Raw genomic sequence first — 23,297 nt, 5'->3', positions numbered from 1 at the left:
ATATAAAGCTTGTATCAACTCCTTTTCAACTGCTCTACTTAGATATAAAAAGGTGAGCTTTTAGGAGTCAGCATGGTCCTTGGTCAAGTTCTTCCTCTGCTTGTTCTTCCTCTCCTATTGTTCTTCCCACTGAGCTACCTGCTTGTTAATTATTTTCCATAACAGTAATCGAAAATGATTCAGCATGGCATGGCAAAGCAAGACAGAATGGTTCGAGTATTTCAGATAAAAATAAGGGGAAAGTAAGGCAGAAAACCAGAAGTTCTCATTTATGGGCAAAATGTGTAGTACTAGTTGAATGAAAAAGTGTCTAGTCACGGTCATGGAAGCAAAGAGGACGCATACTGTTACAGGTTTATGAAATTAAGCTGAATAACCTATTTAAAAGCTTCATCCATACATGCAAAGAAGTCATATAGTTGCTGCTCAACTGAGCACATCTTTGAATTTATTTATGTAAAGCAGACAAAATTCTCAATCACATTATATCAAAAGTACTACAAATATTCTTACATTTGTGTAGCAAGGAATCACATAAACTACACACTTCATAGCCAGCCAGCAGATTTCTCAGGCTTTTTTTCCCTAATAAGATTTGTTATATTCCTTGAGTAAGAAGTTATCTAACGTCATTGCTTGAAATGCACTGATTAAAAATAATAGTAAAAATCATGTATAACTTTAGCACAGAGTGAGCCAATCACAGTCATGGCCGGACAGACAAAGCAGTGATGAAGCTGAAGAACAGGGAACTACAACTGTCTGAAGGATTCAAAAGGCTGCAGGCAAGCATGCAATACCCTTATCTGGTTTCACAAATTATCATTGATTTGAAAATAAACTATTTTTTCCTCAAGTGAGGGCTAGGGAAGAAGGGTGGCAGCAAGGCACTTCCCCATCTTATTCCTCTATGCAGGAACTCCAGGGGCAGTGCATGGCCAGCTGTGAAAGCGCTTTTTTAGGTCAAAAGTAAACTGTACGTGGGATGGGGCTGCTGCGGGACATGGGGAATAGCCCAAGCTGGACAGGAAGCAGAGGCAGGCATGCAGATGTGATACCAAAGCCAGAGCTCGGGCAGTTCAGGAGCGTGGCATTTCTGTTCGGGAAGAAGAAGAGGCAACAGTTCTCTTTCGGTTTGAAGTATCATCTTTCCCTTCATTAGGAATTTCTGGATTACTAGTGCAAGGCAACCTGTTACCTCTGCTATGCTGCAGGAATCCAGAGGCACCGGAACTTCACAGAGGTCCGTGGCTCATACCGTGCCTCATTTGCAGCACCAAAGCTTGTCACATCACTTGTGCCGGGACAGCGCTTTGTGTCAGTTCCCCTTAGCTCTCTTTCTGTGATGGAAGCTCCCTTCCAGTCTTCACATGCTCTGAGATACCTCTATAAAGTGTGCACTTTAACGCTGGTTTTAAACTCTACTTTGCTAATGTGTAGGGACTTGTGCTATTGAGACGGTAGCAAGGGCTGACTTTCCAAAAGCTCAGGTAAGCACAAAGACGCCAGTCCAAACTATCATTCAGAGATGGTACTGTTTTAGCTGAAATGCAGGCTTTTTTCTTTTTTTCTGAAAGATTTAAAAGTGCCAAGGGAGTACCCATGTAAGAATAGTCGCAGTCAGCTATTATCCCTCTTGCCTGGTTTCTTTCACACAGTAATTTCAGAAAGCTCTAATGTGCTACATTGAAAGGAAAAACTTTAACATTTTATGAGAGGGAGTTTAAAAATACACACCTGGAAAGAGATCCTGCATGCAAACAGATCTGTAATGCCAGAGTCTGTGACTCATGCCTGAACTGACTGGAAGCTTGATACGGAATTCAGTTTATGCCTGTATTGGCTCTGGCCCCGTACTTTCCTATTAGCTGTGTTTAAAAGGTCCATTTGAATTACCTGAGCAGTTTACTGATTATTTAACATATTAACGAAGTAACAAATTGGGCCAATGAATGACTGAAATCCAGGCACTCTTACTGTACTGCATATAATCAGAGTCAGAGGGAACTTTCAGGAAAATATACCAGAAAAGCAATGTCCCAGGATGCTTCAGAAAGCTGTGCATTATCAGCAGGTTATCTTCTTTCCTTGTGAAATCATCTAAGATACAACCTCCCGAAATGCTACAGCTGTATATATTTTTTAAGGAAATCATCGTCAGATCTCTGACTCATAGGGTACTCTTACCTACTGTGAATCTCTAGCATGGTTTACAGCATAGCACCCCTCCACTCCCTGCACCCAGACTTTAATTCGTAAGCTTATTGCTATTTTAGCTGAAGCACAGAGGAAAGACTTATGCCACTGAATGAACGGCTGCTGCCTTCCTAATAAGTCGTTCCGTCATTGGTGAATTTGGTCTTATCTCATCACGTTCTCTCAGGAGGCACCTGAGAAAGGAGAAAAGGTAGGAGAGAAACAGGAAGGTCATGAGTACATCATTAGTTTTCCTGTAAGATCACCAGCAGTGTCCTTGTAAGAGGAGGAAAACAGCAGACAAAGACCTGCTCTTGAGGTGCAGATTTCCTTTATTGGAAACATTTGGCTTTGGCAGTAAGTTTAGGCAGAACAGCATTGTTTTCAGCACTGACAGAGACTGAAAATGAGCACCCAGAGATCAGAATGCACAGAAGAATCACTTTGATAGTGTATCTAATTTTTATGTTTCGAAAGAGACCTCAGGAGGGGAACAGGCAAGGCTTCATACTGTCCCAAGGATCCACTCTTTTAAGTGCACAGGCAGACCCAGTCAATACATTTCAGCAGAACTCAATATGGGTGAATAAGCAACATCTATGATTTCTACCAAACAAGGCTCTTGTGATTTGTACTAAGGTTAAGTTCACATATCAGATTCTGCAAATCTTATTTCCCAATAAAGCAGATGTATGTCATCATTAGGACAGATTTGATTTTCAGCAGTTCACAGAAGTTTAGCAGTCCGTTAAGTACACTTATCAACAGGCAGGAGGCCACATTTTAAGATGGAACCATTTGAAAAATCAACCATCCTTGAACGAATTCAGATCATTCATCAAGACTGCAAGAGTGTACTTTTGGAATTGGAAGCTATTGTACTTTTTATCCTAGTTAAATGTTGTTACATTTAACAGAAATACTTGCATATAGTTTTAGCCTTAATTTATTGGTTTGAGTATAGTCACTGCTTCTTACTTTTAGTAACAGTACTACTTCCACAAATACTTATCAGGAAAAATACTCACCTTGCAAGGTTTTGTTTGGCTTGTGATTTAGAGTTTAAAGCAGCATGGATCAATAACTGGCTGAAAACATCTCTCTGAAAAAAAAAAAAAAAAAGTCAGCAAAAATGCAAAGTAATAAGTAACTTATAAAGTATGGCTGGTTACAACGTCTTGTTTACCAAAGCATTAAAACCACTGAAAAAGGAAACATATATCCTGGTTTTGGCTGGAATAGAGTTAATTTTCTTCCTAGTAGCAGGCATAGTGCTATGATTTGGATTTAGTATGAGAATAATGTTGATAACACACTGATCACTGATCACTTGCTCTGTATATTATTATTATTATTACATTGTTATTATTACCATTACTATTTTACTTTCTTTTCAATTGTTAAACTGTTCTTATCTCAACCCTAGAAGTTTTCTCACTCTTACTCCTCCGATTCTCTCCCTCATCCCATGGGGGCAAGGGGAGTGAGCAAGCGGCTGCGTGGTGCTTAGCTGCTGGCTGGGGCTAAACCACGACAACATATCAGAAAAATTACATAGCTAACACTGCTAATAAGTGTTTGCAAACAGGATTCAGTCACAAGCACAGTTTAGCTTTTCACTTTCTAAGAATGAAGTGTTGTTAATAACGTAAGTGCCTAATGGATGCTACTGAAAGCAGATTAAGTCACATCAAAAAGTCTGTTATTGGTCTCCTTTACCTGAGCATTACTGCCTCCTAGTTGGATTAGCTGATAACGGATTGGGTACAGCAGGTCTACAGCTTTGTCGCAATTTCCATTTTCAAACTCTACAAAAGCCTGGCACAGTGGCAACCCCAAACTAGGAGCCAGGGAAAGCTCATGGTCTTCACAAGGTGCTCTGCAGAATGAGAAAGTGGTTAACTCCCATAAGTCAAATTACAAATATGCATATTTCAGTGCCAGTCTGTCACTACCTGCAGACAGAATTTTTTTCTACTGTACAAAGCCTGATGTTTCAGGTACTTTATTTAGATAATATCTTTTGGTGTGGTTACATTACTTTCACCTTTTTGTTACTCATCAATCAATCAGTTTTCATTTTTCTGAATATATCCACAAAAGGCAGAAGCCAAACCCCTCCTTGCCTTTGCAATGAACAGTTTTGGCTAGAAAAGTGAGAAAACTTCACAGTTTCTCTTCTGATGATCTCACCAGAACATCCAACTGCTAGTTCTTTGACTGTCCCTCATCTCTGCCAGAACTGCTAATCAGTCCCTTGTACACAGCTCCAAATTTACTAGCTTGCAAAACAGCTCGCCACACAGCACAGTGCCTTGCCATCTTTGCAATACAAACTGTATGCCCAATGACAGCTCTCAAAGTCTGCTCTTTTATTCTAACCATGACAGACTGCTTTTAGGCCCACAAACAGCAATAGATTTTAGCTACCTCTTAAGCTTTTTTTTTCCTTTTTTAGTGCTTGTATCTTAACCCATCTAAGAGTGGAAGAGACATATAGCATCACAATATGCCTGCAGAAGAACATGTACATTCTACCAGGCATCCTTGACAATAAAAAAAAAAAACCCACACCCCAAAAACCCCCAAAAAACAAGTAACCAAACTGTAGCTCTTCAGCCTACAGGCAATACCTGCATGTGACAATGTGGAATTGTGTTTTTCCACTGCTACAGAAAAAGCTGACAGTCATCAGGCCTCGGAGGTAGTGCCATTTCAGTGCCCAGAGGTTGCCTGGCAATATGAGGAGAGAAGGGCTTTCTATCCCAAGCAATATAAATTATTCCTGAGAATACAGTGCACAGTTCAATGCTATAAATTCTATCTAGTGTTTAGAACAGGTTTTTCTGTAAATTTTCCAATTAAATCTTTAACATTGAGGAACCTTAGTCACTGGCTTCTCTTTTGAGTGCTTACAACGACAACTGAGAGTCTCACTCCGACACTAGTACCTTAAATTTACCAAACACAGAGCATACTCTGTGCTTTCCTTCTTGAGCCAGTATTACAGATTTCCCATTTCTTCCATTAGGTCAGTGTTGATTTTTCAGTATGCAGCGTTGCACAATGTGTTTATCGTTCCTTAAACAAAATATGGCGTCCTGGAAAGTTAGAAGTGCACAACAGATGTGCATTTTAAGTAAGTAGTTTGAGATAGTCAGTGATGAAAATGATGAAACAATTCTTCATTTCAACATTTGTTCCAGCTCTCTGAGAAAATGCACAGAGGAAGACTGAATTTTTTTTTTCCTTTCTCTTGTACCTGATCATAGAATCATAGAATCATAGAATGCTTTGGGTTGGAAGGGACCTTGAGAGATCATCGAGCCCAACCCCCCTGCAGTGAGCAGGGATCTGAAGTATTGATTCATGAAGAACATACCCCCTGCATTAACTAACATGTCCACCCATGAAAATAAGCATGTGATACCAATCATCAGAGAGCACCATGGAAATTTTACAAAAAAAATTCTTGTCAACTTTAAATTGCAAAGTCTAGGGAAAAATATTAATGAAAAGCCAAGAATGACTGTTGTTTGTGCCAAAGTTTTATGATTGCTTTTTTAACACATACAAAACACATCTTAGGTATTGTTTAGCTATTACGTATTTGTGATAAACACAAATTAATCCATTAATCGAATCATTAATATAATCCCTTCCTTTCACAGTCTGCTTTCTCAAATAATAAAATTAAGCTTTATAATACTTCAAACTACAGCTAAAAATGTACAGCTGTATTACTACAAAAGGTGGAACACATAGGCAAAAGGAAGCACTGGGTGAAAGGGTAAGTAGCAGATGTTCATTAAAGCTTCCCTGAAGTGGTATGCATGTGCAGTTTTATATAGTTTACATATACTTACATATATTTATACACTTACTTAAAAGATCTTCACCATTTCCTACTTTAGTCAAATCAGACATGCTTAGGCTTGATTTGACAGTTATTTGTTTCTGTAAGTATTCTTAAAAATTAAATTTATTTTTTATTATCTTTGATTGATGGGTATTATAGTCAGGAACAAATAGTGACAATTTCAGCTTCTCTTTCCTTCTTTTTTAAGGCAAGGGAAGCAACAGATGCTGTAACAGAGGAAAAACAGGGTGTAGTCGGGGGACAGAAATTGCATTTAAAGCATCTATATATCAACCCCTTAAAAAAAATCGAGGTAATATACAGTTATTTAATACATAAGGGAACATGGAAAAAACATTGTTTAGATTAAATACTTAAATATTCAAATTTTTCAAATAATTTAATTTGAAAGCAAAACATTCTCTATTATTATTTCAGCAGTACTTGAAATTCGATTTCCTGCAGAGGTACTTCACAACACATCAAACAGTAACTATTAGAATATCACTATGAACTGATGCTCTATTATTAAAGAACCTTTTAAACCAGAGCAAAAAAGAACCACTATAGATAGCTGACATACATTGTAGAATGCCCTTACTAATATACAGGTGAAATACTTTATTCATTGTATGTAACATAGCTTAGTGTGAACCTATTGAAAGGAAATATGCAGCAACTGTTCAGTTAGTGTCCATGACCTCAAACATAAGAGATTTCTGCTTACCAAGATTAGAAACCCTCTAGAAATTAACTCAAAAAATAAATAATAGGGATCTCCTAACTGGAGATTGGCCTACTTAAACCAGACATGCCTGAGTGACATGCTAAAGCAGAGAGGAGTGTGTTGTAGTGCTTCAGCAAGCCAGAGACATTACCACCCTGAAGTTCAGAGGACAAAATATTTATTAAATACAATACTTTAGTTCACTTACTTACTTGGCAAGCTCCTGAAGAGTTGTTAAAAGCTCATCAGTAGTTTTGTGGTCTTTGGCTCCAAGTGAGGACATCAAGATGTGTACATCATTGAAGAGAAGAATGTGATCTTTGGTGTGCTTCTTTGTAAGCTTGAGAATGTTGTTCCACCTGTCTCCAATCTTTACACCTAAGAATAAAAAATATTTTTCTCAATAAAAATACCACATGCAAAAGCATGACTTTGCAATATATTTTCAGTCACCCAGCATAAATAACGTTCCTACTAAACTCAGGAAAACATTCCCTGATGTGGCAAAATTTATACAGTAATGCTCAGCTGCAGCCTGCTGTATTTGGGCAAAGAATTTATTGACTGTCAGTAATTTATCACCCATACTCTAGATTGCATTATGTGAGGTTCTGGCTTTATTATGAGATTGCTCATGTCTTCTTGGAGATCATGTTCATAATGAACTGTCTGCAGCGATCAAATTATACAAAGTGATAACATGGATTTCACAAACCCAATGCATCATTGGTGTTATATCAGAATACTGTGAAAATAACATCCATCCTCCCATCCATCCGTCTCCCCTTTCATGAACTCTAGTGTATAAACACTAGCTTAAAAAAGTTAAGGAGAAATGCCACTGAGTTAAGAGAGTACACAAAAGCCACAGGCTAACATACATGTACTAGCTATTTTAGTCAGTATCAAAATAGAAAGTTAAGTCTCTAACTTGAAACTTACTTCAAGGAAGCTCTACAGCTTTTGAGAGGTGTATGTGCTTGATTGTTCAGCCTCAAATCTCCGGGGACAATGGAAGTGAATTTGTCAGAAAAGAAGCCTGTGACCTATGCTAGCTTGAACTGAATGAAATACCATACTGGCACAGGGGGAAAAAAAAAAAAAAAACAAAAACCAACAAACCCACACTTGGGAAGAATAAAGGTTATCAGCATTATTATGAATTTCACATTTAGGCTTTTCTCAAAAGCAGAATTTTCTTCTGTAACAGAAGATTTCTTCTGTAACACTGACCAAGCTTGCTCCATAAGTATCTTTAAATACTTTTCCAACATGCAAGGCAGGAGAAGGGGGGAGGGAAAAAGAAAACCGTTCCCCTTACAGTTTTGAAAAAGAATGGCAGGTGGATGTCCTACCTTCCAGATGAAGCCTGTAGAGCATCGAACTGCTATCTACTACATCCAGCATGCTTCCACTTGACAGACACCGGGGAGCAATCTGTAGTCACAGGTATTCATAAGCTGCCCAACTGATGTGCTAGTGGGAACTTACTCAGATAATCAAACTTATTTTCACAGTACAGAATTAATTTTCTATCTTCTTATTCATTCAAAAATACCCACTTTGTAATAGCCCTAACGGCATCTTTCCTGAACACAGCAATTTGCAATGACACTTACATTGCTTCACTTGTGTTGTTTTTCCTGTTATGAAGTTAAACTCCAAAATAGCGCCATAAATATTACTTCACTTTGCCAAGGTTAGTAGATAGAAGTCTGCCCAGCAGCTTTCTTAATGCTTGCATTATTTTTATGATCCTTACAAAGATATGTTATCCTATCTAGTTTGATATTGCTTACTTGCAAAGATTGTTTTGAAATCCAGAGGGTAAAGAACTATAATAAATTAACTAAGAATGAAAAGACATGCTTTTGTTGACTTAGTAGCTAACATGGAAAACAAGTTCTTTGTAAAGGTAACTTGACTTCATAGGAAAATTATCTTACGTCCTTTTTTAAAAAGCTTTTTTCTGCAGGAGCATTTAGACCTACAGAGCATGAATAGGAAACATGAACAGAATGGAAAACAGTACCAACAGTGCCATTGTAGCTCTTTGAAGTACAAGTGTAAGAAACACTTGAACTACACAACACACGAGTTTTTTGGGCATTTTACCAGTCAAGGAACAGTTTCCCTAAAAAACTGTTACAACAGATGTAAGTAATATGTATACATATATGGCACACTGATAGGTTTCAATCTCATACAGAAGGAAGAAAGCACATATCACAGTCTTAAGCGCATTCTCAGTAAAGGAAAAAAGGCCCCTACTCACATAGTTGTCATAAATTGTCAAAGCAGCCTCATAGTCACCCTGTAAAAGCAAACGAGGACTGCATGATTAACATTCAGATTCAGTAACCAAAAGCGACTGGTAGTAACCAAAAACAGACATACAGTTAATAGATGCCATAATATTACTTCACAACTGCCTCATGACTTGATCAGAACAAACTGAGTCAAAGTAACCTTAAAAGAAACCTTAAAAGAAAGGATGGAGCCCAAGTTAAACCAGGATTTACTAGGCAAAATAATCAGTATGTCTAGGTTTCATTTAATAGTAGCTACCAACACTGGTGTAAGTTACACATGAGGGAGAAAGACAAGGTATTACCTTCTCATTCTATTGTTCCTTTCAGGAATCTTTGCAAAAATTAGTGCATCCTATCGTGTATGCAGAGGTAGGAAGAAAAATAATTTTAAGCAGGCTACAAAAAAGTTGTATAGATAGAAGGTGGCAAAATAAACAACCTCTTAGACTACTACCGAGAATTATGCTCCTTCTATGTTAATAATACTGAACGCAAGTTGCTCTGTTTTCAAGTACACTGCCTTCTCAATGGCATCACATTTGTCTCCCTGCTGAACTGAACCCCGTAAGTGCTAAGCATTATTAAATCCAAGGAAATTCCGCATTGCAACCTGACAGGTTGGGTAAAATTGCAACCATTTTTAAAGTGTTCCAATAATAAGAATTAGTGACATTAATAATTAATAACAATGGTGAACAAATTTAGAGCTCACTGCCTCTTTCTCATAGTCAGCAAATTTTTGGGCCAGCAAGTTAGTATTGACTTTGAAGAGAATTTTGGCTAATTTTTGTCTGAAAATTAGAGATTCAAGTTCATCTTCCTAACAAATAGCTGTGCCAAGTGTAAGGAGTGAGACTACTTGATCTTCAAACATGCAATGATCTCGCAGCAATTTTTCAACATTCTAACAAAGATCCTGGAGCTTTAACCAATGTGATTAAAACTTCTCAAAATAATTGTAATAAAGGACTAGCTTGTAAAAATGTCATTGTGCTATTTTATAAAAACATCCCTTTAAATAGCTGGAAAAAACCCTACAAGTGTTAGGTCTGCCTTTTAAATAGCATTAGATGAATGACCTATCTGGACCATAAAACACCTAAATGAAAATATCTCATACCTTTTCAATAAAGTATAAAGCCCAGTGCCAGTAATTATGGCAAGCAAGCATATCACTGTTCTGGGGAAAAAAAGAAAGAAAGAAGAGAAAATATTATTCACAAAATAACTTCCCACTTATACATATCTAGTCAGATTTCCGTTTCCTTCTTCAGCAAAACTGAGTACTTTGAGACAGAAGAGACAAAAACTTTAAGTCAGCTGGCTAGGATACCTTCTCATTTGATACATTTGCTCCTTGCAGCTATTCAGGGAGACACCTCAAAAAACAAGGTTTCCCCCACGTCATCTTCCAGAGAAGAATTTCAATTGGATGCTTCAGAATTCACCCTTCGGCAGCACTTTTTTTTTTTCCTTATGAAAAAAACCCCACCTCTATAACAAGCGTAAGATTTGTCTCATCTAAGATTCAGGCGTCTTGTCAAAAGTAACCTGGATAAATAGTGGAGAGATATACTCACCTTATGAAGGCCATTCATCCCACCCGTCTAGAGATCCAGCTCAGACAGAGAGGAATCACTTCTTAAACATATGTTTTACTATGGACTACAGAAGCTGCACTAGATACCAAACATATTTGCAGTTCATCAGATGAGATGAATGTTTGCTGGACTGTACCAACTTTGCACTGCCCTTTTCAGCTAGCACCAGAACTTCAAATACTCTTCCCTAGCCTGCACTTCAAGACAATGTCATTACAGTTCACTTTTGTGAGTGCATTGAGAATAGACAAACAAGAATAAAACTCCATAATCCTTTGGTGAAAATTAAAATACCAGAAAGGTTCCTCCCTCTCCTCCCATCCTCTCCCAGTGCTGTAGTTAAACTATGTTCTCACAAGTCGAAAAAGCATCTTCATTTTCATGGTGAAAACTCTAACACCCACTTTCAGGAAGCACAAAGGTTCCCAGTGAGTATCAGAACTTTATACTGCTAAGATAAACATTCTGGTAATCTTTACTTGTTTAATATTAAATCACAAACCAAACCTGAGCAACTGAAGTAATTAAGTGCTTGGCATAAACATGATAATATCAAGTTTAATACCATACTACCATTCCAAATGAAAAAACAAGAACATGGGATTATCTCACTGAATAAAACAAACCCATTTTTCTGCTACTGATTTTGAGTTCTGAATGAGATTAAATTGCTAAAGGAGAAATGGGCTTGCAGGTTACTAAATAAATAAAAGCAGGCTATGGGAACTCATTCCAGCAACTCACAAGAAAAACCATTCCTATTTAATAATAAACAGCACTGGCAGAGAGGTCTCCTCTGGTAAGACAATTTGCCCCTTTTGATTTTGTGCTGAAATATAAAACAAATGGCATCTGCTTTTTTTGGGGGGGTGGAGAAACAAAAAAAGAAAAATAAAGTACTCTGTAAAGAAAACCTGTACCAAATCTTTACCGCTCTTGTAGAGGAGGAGCCCAAATACTGTGGCAGTACAGGTAGATGATCCTGGTCATTAAATAAAAATTAAGAATTTCAAATCACCAGGCAAAATACAAGCAACTTTATTAAAGCCCTTAGAGAGACCTGCTTCTTTTTTCATGCACTTGTGTTTTAACTGTTCGCAAAAGCTAAGATAAAAAATATTGCACAAAAGAAGTGATTATACATATTATCATTATGACAATGTCAGCTGTTATAAATCTTAACTGTACTTGGTCAGGCACAAAGGTACATCAGACAATTCTACTTACTGATCTTGCACTTTCTTTGAGTTGGATAAAGGTTATAAATGACAGAGGCATGCAACTATTTTAAGAAAGGGTTCAAAAAAAAAAAAAACCACCCATGATCCAAAAGTCAGTGATTGGGGGTTTTTAAGGCATCACCCAAACTGTCAGCCCCCTGCATCACTGTTTCATTAAAACTAATAGATCAAAGGACACAACGCTCTCTGAGAAATGACAGATACGAACCCCAAGGGTTTTCTGCCTGCACTTCCAAGCTCGGTATCTGAATGATTAACTTAAAAAAAACAAGTGCAAATTAAACAGCCCTTCTAGCCTCATTATCCAGCCCTGCTCTTTGGGTGAGGTGGAATGGTCAGCTCAGATGACTCTAAGGTGGACTCTTGCGGGTTCTAACAAATTCAAACCTCACCCACTCTGAATATGACACTTAAATCATTGGGAAAACATGTGCTGTCCAACACAAATAAAAACTAAGCTTCACTTACAGCACTTACTTTATGACTAATTAAGCTGTTCAATACTCTGAGAGATATTCAAATTTGTTGGATATATAAAGTAACTTCAGTACACTAGAAGAGAGACAAAAGCATCATTTAGCTTGTCTTTACAGTTGACCTTTAAAAATCCTTCCCTATCCAGAAGCAAACAAATATTTTGAGTCTTCTAAAATGTCTGATTTGACTGTGTCATTTCACACATCATCTTAGGTTCTCCTGAAGAGGTTTAACCAGGTTCCTCAACTGACTCTCAGTGCTCATCTCAGTCTAAGCAAAAAGCCTGTGAAAATATCACTGGTCACTTTACTTTTATAAACCATACAACAAATAAAATATAATCCCATATAAATCACATATCAATTAATCACAATTTTCACATCTGATGTTTCACCTGGCCGCAACGGCCATGTCTTTATAAGATGTAAAATACCTGATCAGCTCCACCAGGAAAAAGAAAACAGGGGGTAGGTTTGTGTACACATGCATGTTCAAACCACACACTTGTTGAAAAGCAGTATTTATTACAATATTCCTAGCTAAAGTAAGGCAATGTGAGAGGATAGACTGTGTGAATCCCGGCCTACTGACATGTTTGGTGTTTGTATGATCTCAGCAGTCACAGTAATAATGGCTTAAAGTGGTCTACAGTATGTGTCCCTCATAATATGCCATTTTTTTCTGCCTCTTGCTTCAAAAGCAGCATGGATAGTAACAGCACCTCAAGTGACAGTTTTGTCTAATATGTAAAATTTTCATTGCTTATAACACGTATGCAGATAGGAAGGAATTGCATACAGAGGAATCAAGAACTTGGCTGGAGGAGATAAAGAAGACCTAGAAGAGGCTTTTTCAGAGATGCTACAAGAATGTTTACCTTCCAGTTGGATTCCGTTTCCTTCATAAATTCTAACCCTTTCTTCACCTCTGCTTTCATTTCATTTATGTGAGCTATAGTATGAACAGACCACGCATCTGTCCGATTTATAGCCAAAGCCTATGAGTGAAAAAAGGGAAAACATGATGAAGCTTGCAAACTTGCAAATAATAGTATTTATCACTGCTGATATAGAAACAAGAGACTACTTTTTACTTGCTGCATGTTAAGTACATCCCTGTACTGTTCCAACTAACCACAGCCAGGAAGTGACTGGGACAGAAAAGGAAGAAAAAGTTTATTGGCTGACTTAATTTCCCAGCTTCTACTACACAAAGATGAACACCTGCAAAACACTTCAATATGCAGGGTTTAATGAAGATTATCAAATGATGTTTTATTTCACAGACATGCATCAATATCAGCCATGAAAGAATTACATGCATAGGCACGATATATTCCATGACATACTGCCTTGCAGGTAATCATTTCTTCTTCAGAAACATGGCCAGCTCTGAGTACTCAGCAAATTCCTCTTTCTTGCTCCAACAACTCCCACTAGGTTTTAGGCATTTTGCGAGGTTAATCATTAACCTCATAAATGTTAAATGTTAATGTTTAGTCTTTGTTGTCACTTTCAGCAATTTGATGTAACAGAAGTTTGGCAAAAACACCAATTAGAAATTAGCCGTATCTGAGACTCCTGGAGGACAGGGATAATCCTGAGAACTAGAGAAAGTCAAGTATAATTACTGTCTTCATAGAAAGAAAACAGGCCGCCTAATATTGATCCCCAGGAACATTGTAGAGTTAGTTGTCCAATAAACAAGGAAGAAGCATCTGGGAAAAAAGGGAGAGGGAACCCAAACAGGATCGACTGTCAAGAGCAGATTACATCAAACAAATCCAGCATTCTTTAATAGGAGTAAACAGCCAATTATACATGGGGGAAACAGCAGATGGGATAATATATGGATTTTATACAGGTGTTCTGACACCATCTGACAAGGCACATTCATAAGCAAGTGAAGGAAATACAGTTGAGATGAAACTGCCATGGTATGGCGTAGATGGGGGAATCTTTCTATGGAATAGTTATCAGTAGTCTCTTATGAAACTCTATGAGCATTTCCATGTTGAGCTTTATCTCTTTGCTACTTCTACTAACAACGGAGATGGAGAGAGTCAGTTCATGGCATTTGCGCAAACCACCACCCAGAGGCAGGGACCAGGTTTAAGAATTCTAAAACCTTTTAGCACGAATAACAGGCAGTTTACCTCACGGGCAAGCTCCTCAGCACGATCGAAAAAGTTTGTTTCCATGAGTCCAAAAGAGTAGTAGCCCTTAACGTAGCTAAGCAAAAGGGCAAAAACAGTACATCATCCATTTAGAACTAGATTTAAGCTAGGACTGAAAAACCTAATAGAAATAGCATTTAACTCAAAACAGTCCTTACAACGCAAGTTACAATGAGGGTTCAAGCTTGCAGAACACAGAACAACTAGCTAGTTCCCACAGGAAATGAGAGGCCCAGAGACACCAGCATGGGAAACAGTAACAAGATGCACATCACTGGCGTTTTGAGAACTGACATTTACATCTTTAGATAAGCTAAAATTAAGAGTTGCACAGAACAACCTGCTGATCTCCATAACAGTTGCAAGATGCAGAATTGGAGGGCTAGAAGCAAGACAGTGCTGCCACCAAAGTTATCTCAAAAGCAACATATGAGCATAGCCTTCTGCACTTGCTCCAGTGCCCACAAAACTATAGGTGAGCACTTTCATGTGAAGTGGCCCTTTAAAACTGGTTGTAAAACATCCCCATTAAGCCATAAAGGCCCAACATAAAGGAAAATTAGGGTTGCTATATGCTTTTACACACATACCTGATGCAGTCATTTTAAGACATATTTATCAAGCCATAGGAAAAGAGGAAATGGCCTCAAGTTGCACCAGGGGATGTTTAGACTGGATATTAGGAAAAAATTCTTCACGGAAAGGCTTGTGAAGTACTGGAACAGGCTGCCCAGGGAAGTGGTTGAGTCCCCATCCCTGGAGGTACTTAAAAGACATGTAGATGTGGTGCTTAGGGACATGGTTTAGTGCTGGACTTGGCAGTGCTAGGTTAACGGCTGGACTCGTGATCTTAAAGGTCTTTTCCAACCTAAACGATTCTATGATTAACTGCTGTTCTATTTGCAGATTTGTAGATTGCAAAATACCACAGGGTATGTTTCTGCTTCTCAGTGTATCTGTTGGGGTTTTGGTTTTAAACTCCTGAGGCAAAGGAACTACTAAAACGTGTGAGGTATGTTGCAACTGACTTACTTCACGCATCAAGATGAATAAAAGTTGATTTGTTTTTTTCCTGGCCAACATATCAATTCTCGTGTAACTCCACATGCCTGTAAGTTTGAGGACAAGGGGTACTTGTCAGGTTTTTATACTTCAAGAAATGCTTGGCATATGGGTGTTTCCTGTTGCTTTACAATTAAGTGGATAACAACTTGCACTTTTGTAGCATCGCGTCTAGAAAAGTTTATAAAAATGCAGTCAAAACTGCTAAGTCGTCTTACTTCCCCAACAAATGAAACCAGCATATCATAGGATTATGGACTTTAGATTTTTCTGAGTTGCAGTAACACAGCTGGAAAAATTAGACTCCTGACACTATCCTCTGTGCCATGAGATTGTGGAGTACCTCAGTTAGCTTCACTATTATGTTAGAATTCAGTCTGTATTCCCTGCACTGTTTGTGGAAGAAAAAAAGGAGAAAAGATTGTGCTGGATATGGAGGTACAGTGCATGGATCTACAGCAACATTCATAAAATATTCAGAAAGTTATGGTTGCCTGTGGATTGCCAATTCACCTATCTCTAAATGTACATCTTGACTTACAATTTAATGTTAATTTTTACATAAAGTTTTCAAATAATTTAACAGGTCTTAAAAAAATTTTAAGAATTATCCCAAGTTAGTTTTTATTAGCTATTCGCTTGTCAATAGATTCAGATTATTCTGAATTAACTTTGGGAAACCAAAACTTTCAGGACTGAACTAAAGAAACTTTTAAAAAATTCTGCCTTCCTGTCAGTCTTTGCTGCACCAGCTGTTATGGTATATCCCTAAGTTTTATTTCAGAACTACACTTCAGTATTCCAAGTTACAACTTCTTTCTTTCTTCCAACTGATGTGCTCTACCACCCACAATGTGAGCCCCAAGTAAAAAACTGGACCCATGAAAGCCCAAAGGAGTTTTGCTACTGCCCTCAGTGAGGACATGATTTTATCTTGTTTGTTACATGCCACGTGCCATATTTGACAGCAAAATTTACTAATTTAAGCCACAGCTCACTTAAGAAAAAACCCTCAACACAGTGTCAACATGGATACAGGATATATGATCTAGCTGTGATCACATTTGATTCACTTCTAAGCCCTTAACTTTGTCTACATGTTTGTGTCCAACAGATCCTGCTATTTAGATGTGTCTGAACTTAAAAAAAGCCCACAAAGTACATGCACACCAGATAAAGAGCAATTTTCACAATGAAGCATGACCCACCTGCTTAGTGGAATATCAGGCGTCCAGAAAGGATAAACCCGAGCCACAGAATCTCGCATCTGTATCTGATATCCCAGGTAGAAATAAGTGTCCTGGGAAAATTTGAGGGCTAGCAGGTCAGTTGGGTGGCTCTGCAGAACCTGTTCCCATAAATGACAAGCTTTTGGAAGGTAGCTAGAAAGAAAAGATTATTTTGATTGCTGAGAGAAGGCACGCATACCTGCCTCTACTGTTAGTTCTAAACTCATTCTATTCTGAAAAAACAGAAAATTCAACATCAAATGATTTTTTTTTTTTCTGTGAAGGAATTTCTTAGTCTTTTTTAAAGTAATAATTATCTTCACTGAGCACCTTCTGGGAAATCTTTTGAAAGAAATGTCCTTGGGTTAGAACAAGTCACTGTAACATACAAGGAAAATGAAACAAGCTTAAACCATAAATCTAAAGATTCTCCTACAGGGTTGAACAGCTTGTACCATAACTAATGTAACTTCACATGCACAAAGACACCTTCCCTCTCCTCTAGTGGGAATCAAACCCATAGTAACAGAGTTTCAGAAGCTTCCTATTTACTTTTGCTAAGAAGTATGTGAGGTAAATCCATGCTCACCTGTTTGACAAACAAATAATGAAGTGAATCATTAACCCATACTTTCTGCAGTGCACATAAATTCATCATATTGAATGCAACGGTGAGCCTCTACAGCACTTCTGACACTCTGCTATCTCCCTGTTTTACGGAGGAAATAGTTTTTGACGCAGGGGGACAACAGAGAGAAGAAAAGCCTGTTTGTAGCTTTGCTTTTGTGCATCCAAGTCTGCGTTACATTATATTGGACCTTACTGTAGTTAAATATTTAGTTTCCTAGTTCTAAACCATATATTCCACTGATGGATCTATGACAGATTTAAAACATGGAGTGCTTAATGATATGAAGCAGTGGCGGTAGAGCACTTCCCCTCCTATGGTGTTGCTCACTAAATAGTCATGGCACTTACAGTTTGGAGAGATAAATTCAAGAACAATAACTGACATCTCACCCTGATCCTTTGTTAGATGTCAGCTAATGTCAGGCAACACTACGACCAACTACCTCTTTCACCTGTGGTGGCTAAAACTCTTCACAATCCTTTAAATGGGATGACAGTGGACTTACCCACTGGCAAACATGTCCAGTGCTGATACGTGAAGCTTCTCCCGCTCAGTCAATGGCTGTGATTTTGAAAGCGTCATCATCGTTCTCATTGCACTGTCCAGCTCTTTGTTAAGCCGCACTGAACTTCCAGTGCCAATGAGCTCCAAACCATTAGCAATGACATGTCCCATTGCTACGGAAAATAGCACATTACAACTTCAGCTGTACAGCATTGCAGGTAATTCACCTCTACATAAACATGAGACAGAGTTGTTTGCTTGTTTGAAACGAGACTTGTGCTCACAGGGGTCCAGAAAGTCTCATAAACCTGAAGTTTTTACAGGCTTTTCATGATAGCCATTTAAAAAGACTTGAAATGAAAAGGAAAGAAACCACACAAAACCATCCCAGCCTGCTATAGACTCCAAAGTTTTACAGAATTCTACAACCCAACACTTCCCACTTGCCTAAACAAAGTAAGTTAAACACCAAGACACAAGGTATTATACAGCACTTTCCATGCTAAGAATTAAAGATTATGCTTACTAAAATTTGGATCTGCTGCTTTTAACTTCGAGAGACACCCCTCAATACCTCCCAGGCTTTCATTATTGGTCCAGGTTGCATACTGTAAGAGAAAGAGAGAGAGGGTCAAGGAATACCCAATAATATTGGGCTTCTTTTAGTTCTTCCACATGTGCAAAATCCAAAAGTAAGCAAGACAAATGAGTAAAAGACAAACTTTGGATTCAGATAGGGCTAGTGTAGTAGGAAAACAGAAAAACTGTTTTCTTTAAGGTAGTTTGGCCACCAACAGAAACAATAGCCATGGATTTCTGTGTGGTTTATGTTGACTGATTGATTCTCCTGCGCCAAGTACAATGAGCACACTGGCTGAAGTTTTCCCCACAGCTGCAGCATCTGGCATAGCCCTCTGCTACAAGGGTTTTCTGCTGCCTGCTAATGGCTGAACTCCTGTAGCAGCCTGATTACGAGGCTCTCCCAGCTGGTAAGAAATTTAAACACCAACTATAGCAAAGACTGTTTCATGCATGAGTCCCTTCAAGTCATGTTTTCTTACACTTTTTGGTCATACCTGGGTCAGCACAGCATCAAAGAGTTTACAGGCTTCATTGCTAGTAGTGGACAGGACAAGTCCAGCATCCTGCCAGGCCTGCAGAACAAACAAATACAAACCTGCTCATTTTGCACATTTGTTTTCCAGACTAAGCCAATAGATTTTCAAATTGATGGTGTTCTGATATTTTCATCAACTATGCTTTTTTTTAAAAATAAGAGAAAAGCTGGAACGACACCATGAGCAGGTACACAAACCTTTTGTGCCATTGTAGTCATATCTGAAGACTCAGTAAGTTTGGATTGACAGCGGGAATAAAGCAGCAACAAATTATAAAGTGTAATAGAAGATATTAATGGGTTACGCATCTCATAATGAGACCCATTCTTAATTCATTACAGCCCAACTTTTGGCTAGGCCCTCTGCTGCAGACACGCCTCATGTGAAGTAGACATGGTAAAATAAAACCCTGGGTTTTTTATAACCAAAATCAATACCTTAAGTAACTTGTAGGCCAAACAGCCTGACAGAGCAAATCCACCAAGTCACTGGAGTTCAGCCAACAAAGAATTTGGGCCACAGACTTGTACACGAGCCTTACAAAAAGGAAGGACACAGGCATTTGATAAAGCTAAAATGCAAAAGAGAATAAGGCTGCCATAGTTTCTTACCAAGCTATGTAATACTGACTGAGGTGCTACATCTCCTGGCTAGCTGCTGGAGAATGAAAAGAGTTTATTAGGCAGATGTGCAGTTTACTCGATGGTGGAATTAAGCTGCAGCAGCTATAGCACCCTGGTTCATGGTTGTCTCCATGACTGCTCTCTTAAGTAACTCAGGCAACAACATGGAAAAATCCAATGCCTATTTCAAAACGCCTAACTTATTCATGTGGGTGGCTACAGCAAACAGGCATGTAATCTCTAGTTGCTTGCAGGCCTTTTCCCCCACACAGGATGGCCACAAAACCACAAAGCCTGTCACCTCACAAGCTGAGGCGCTTCCTTTGGCAACCTATTCATATATTTTTTAATAACATTTGGGTTTATTTCTACCAATCACTCTCCATTCAGTATTCCTATACTGCACCCATCACTGCCATTGGCTTCTCAAGCACAGACTTACATTCAGCACACCATATATATTCTTGCTTAAGTATACACACATTTGAGGAGCCACCTCAATCACTTCAGAATCACTTTTATTCCAGTACACAGAACACACAGGATAGACATAAAAAAAGACCTGGGGCAAGCCAATTCAGACTCGTCCTAGTGGGGGATGCTGCAAGAATTTAGTTCGTCTCATTTTACACTTTAGGGTATTGTCCTCGTTTCGGCTGGGATAGAGTTAATTTTCTTCCTAGTAGCAGGCATAGTGCTGTGTTTTGGATTTAGTAGGAGAAGAATGTTGATAACATGCTGATGTTTTAGTTGTTGCTGAGTACTGCTTATGCTAGTCAAGGACTTTTCAGCTTCCCATGCTCTGCCAGGCACACAAGAAACTGGGAGGGGGCACAGCCAGAATAGTTGATCCAAACTGACCAAAGGGCTATTCCATACCATATGACGTCATGCTCAGTATATAAACTGGGGGGGGGGGGGTGGCCAGGGAGCAGCGATCGCTGCTCGGGAACTGTCTGAGTAGCGGTCGGTGGGTGGTGAGCAATTGCATTGTGCATCACTTGCTTCGTGTATCATTATTATTATTATCATTATTATACTGTTACTATTAGCTTTACCATTTTACTTTATTTCAATTATTAAACTGTTCTTATCTCAACCCAGGAGTGTTTCTCACTCTTACTCCTCCGATCCTCTCCCCCATCCCATCGGGGTAGGGGGAGTGAGCGAGCGGCTGCGTGGTGCTTAGTTGCTGGCTGGGGCTAAACCACGACAGGTATTTCCTGGTTCTAATGACCCAACTGTCAAAAATTTTAAGTAACCAGGCAAAGACGTCTTTGCTAACAGTATCCTAAAGCATTGCCACTGTGATTGGATTAAAGGCCCACATTCCAGCAGCTCAAGCACTTGCGTGTTCAATTACAAGCCTGAAAGACTAGACCGGAATGTAAAATTACAAATTTTCTTTACAATCCATCCTATATCCAGAAACAACGTAAAGAGAAAGTCAAGAGGGGAGCAAAGTTAGGCCTGCTACTTACAGGCTACCTTTCAAGGTGCCCTGCAAAACAGGCCACAAACCACTTTCCTCATCAGTTGTCAAAAACAAGCTCAGTTTCAAGCAGCTCCCAGTACTTGCAAAGTAGAAAGTGTCATCCCATTCTGAGGAGATTGTTAATACTAGGATTCATTGGAATGAAAACGTCTGTGCAAAAGCATGAGAAAAAACAGCAGAACTAGAATTAGTAAAAAAAGGCCAGCCTTCACTAAGGACGCTGCTGATCTAGTTGAGCTACATGCTGTTTCCATCCACTCTAGAAAGCCTCTGCTCTGCCAAGGCTACAGCCCAAGTAACTCACCCCTCACTGGAAGACTCCCACTCTGGCAAAGGGAGGATGGCAGCAAGGCTGCATCACATCACGTATGCCACTACTACTCCTGTTAGTGTGCCAGGACTGCAGGGAAGAACCACCCCGTAACAGCGGCTGACTCCTAAAAGACATAAAAATCTGCCCTAAACCTAAACTGTTGCTTGCAACCAAGAACCAAAGAGCTATGGGGAGCACAGAAGAGCCAGCATCCCTTGTCCTCTGGGTCACACACAAGTAGTCCTGCCCAGACTACTTGGGACACTCATGTCTCGGGGCTTGTCTGTACTGAGGTATCAGACTATGGCTGAAGAAATCCATGAGAAAGGGAGTGCGAGTAGGTAAAAATCAGTCTGGAGAGTTTGTAAAACAATTACCACATCCCATTTCCACAGAGGCTGCTTTTGAATTCTGTTATACTAATTACCCACAACCTTCCTAACTTTCCCACAACCTTCCTAACTCCAGAAGAGACTCTTCTCTGTGATGCTTCTTGGAGGAGAGTGCCATGGCCTTGGCTCTTCTCACTACTTCCTGGCGAGACCAAAGCCTTGCCCTTTCTCCTGCTTTAAGATGAGTTTAGTCACAGGATCTGCTGACTGTTTATTTGTATTTTTCTTCCTGCTAGAATCCCAGCTGGCTCTGAGGAATCACTGCTCTTTGCGGGTTGCTGTTAGCACACCCTCTATTACTGGAGTGGCAGCTCTCCAGCGCTCTGGCGCTCATGAACCTACAACACTCTCAGAAGATCTTCAAGACTGCTTTTTTTAACCTCCCCCTGCCTAATTAACCAAGAAACAAGAGGAGTGACAGATGAACTTCATTGGGAAGAAAGCATTGCTAACTAGCTCCTGCAGACAGATTTTGAACCCTTGGATTTGAAGCTAGTTTAGAGTCAGAAGGCGGCCTGACCCGCTTTTGACACCCCCAGAAAGGGCAGGTGAGTGCCTGTGGAACCAGTCTGCACTATGAACAAGACCCAGAGATGTTCACACACGAGTCTGCTTCCCCCGTGAGAGGGAAGGGTGCAGCGACTCGTCCCCGTTTTCAGATCCCAACAAGCAGCCTCACTCCACCTGAAACCCACCCTGAGCGTAAGGTCACTGGGGGGGTTAAGGGAGATGAGCTCCAACAGAGGCCTCACCGCACCGGGGCTGGCTCTCCGCGCCCTCCCGCCAGCCTCAGCCGGCTCGGCTCGGCTCAGCTCCCCGCCCGCCACAGCCCCCGCTCCCAGCCCGGCTCTCGGGGGGGCCCGGGGCCCCCCCAAGGCCACACGGGAGGACACCGCCCGCCCGAAGGGCGCACACCCGCCGCCCCTGTGCGCTCGGTCGCTGCGGCCGAGCCAGGCCGGGCGGGAAGACGGGGCGCCTGGCCGTCCCGCTCCACCTCAGACCTGCCCTCACCTTGCAGTCCCTCAGCGACGCCATGATTCCCCAGAGCGGCTCCGCTGCCGTCGCCCGCCGGCTCCGCACCTCCCAGCCCCGCAGGAGGAGGAGGAGGAGGAGGAGGAGCCGGGGCCGGGCAGCAGCGGGCGGGGCCACCGGCGGCGGCTGCGGGGCGGGGCGGGGCGGGCGCGGTTCGGCCCGTTGGCAGCCGTTGCCTCCCGAAGTCCCGGGTCACCGGGAGGGGCCGCGGTGCCGCCGACGGGCGTGTTTTGTGTAGATTATTGGCCCTGACATACTTGTTCCTTGCGGCATCGTATATCCACACGCCATTTGCTGTTTCTAAAGTTA

The 23,297-nt window shown here is 40.2% G+C and overlaps 1 protein-coding gene across 1 annotated transcript; it reads right to left on the bottom strand.

Moving 5' to 3' along the window:
• Positions 1-431: 431 nt before the first annotated feature.
• Positions 432-23,014, bottom strand: TTC38 (tetratricopeptide repeat domain 38). Its single transcript, XM_075717832.1, has 14 exons — positions 22,968-23,014; positions 19,092-19,169; positions 18,542-18,623; positions 18,017-18,188; positions 16,860-17,033; positions 14,569-14,644; positions 13,291-13,410; positions 10,215-10,274; positions 9,058-9,096; positions 8,138-8,219; positions 6,995-7,160; positions 3,916-4,075; positions 3,225-3,298; positions 432-2,390 (listed from the first exon to the last, which is right to left on the bottom strand). The coding sequence occupies exons 1-14, from the start codon at positions 22,989-22,991 to the stop codon at positions 2,297-2,299; spliced, it is 1,401 nt and encodes a 466-aa protein (XP_075573947.1). The 5' UTR covers positions 22,992-23,014; the 3' UTR covers positions 432-2,296.
• Positions 23,015-23,297: the final 283 nt, after the last annotated feature.

Source organism: Pelecanus crispus, chromosome 1 (assembly GCF_030463565.1).
Source record: "Pelecanus crispus isolate bPelCri1 chromosome 1, bPelCri1.pri, whole genome shotgun sequence".
Classification (NCBI taxonomy): domain Eukaryota; kingdom Metazoa; phylum Chordata; class Aves; order Pelecaniformes; family Pelecanidae; genus Pelecanus; species Pelecanus crispus.
Note: the sequence above shows the minus strand (reverse complement) of the source record. Positions and strands in the feature narration are given on the sequence as shown.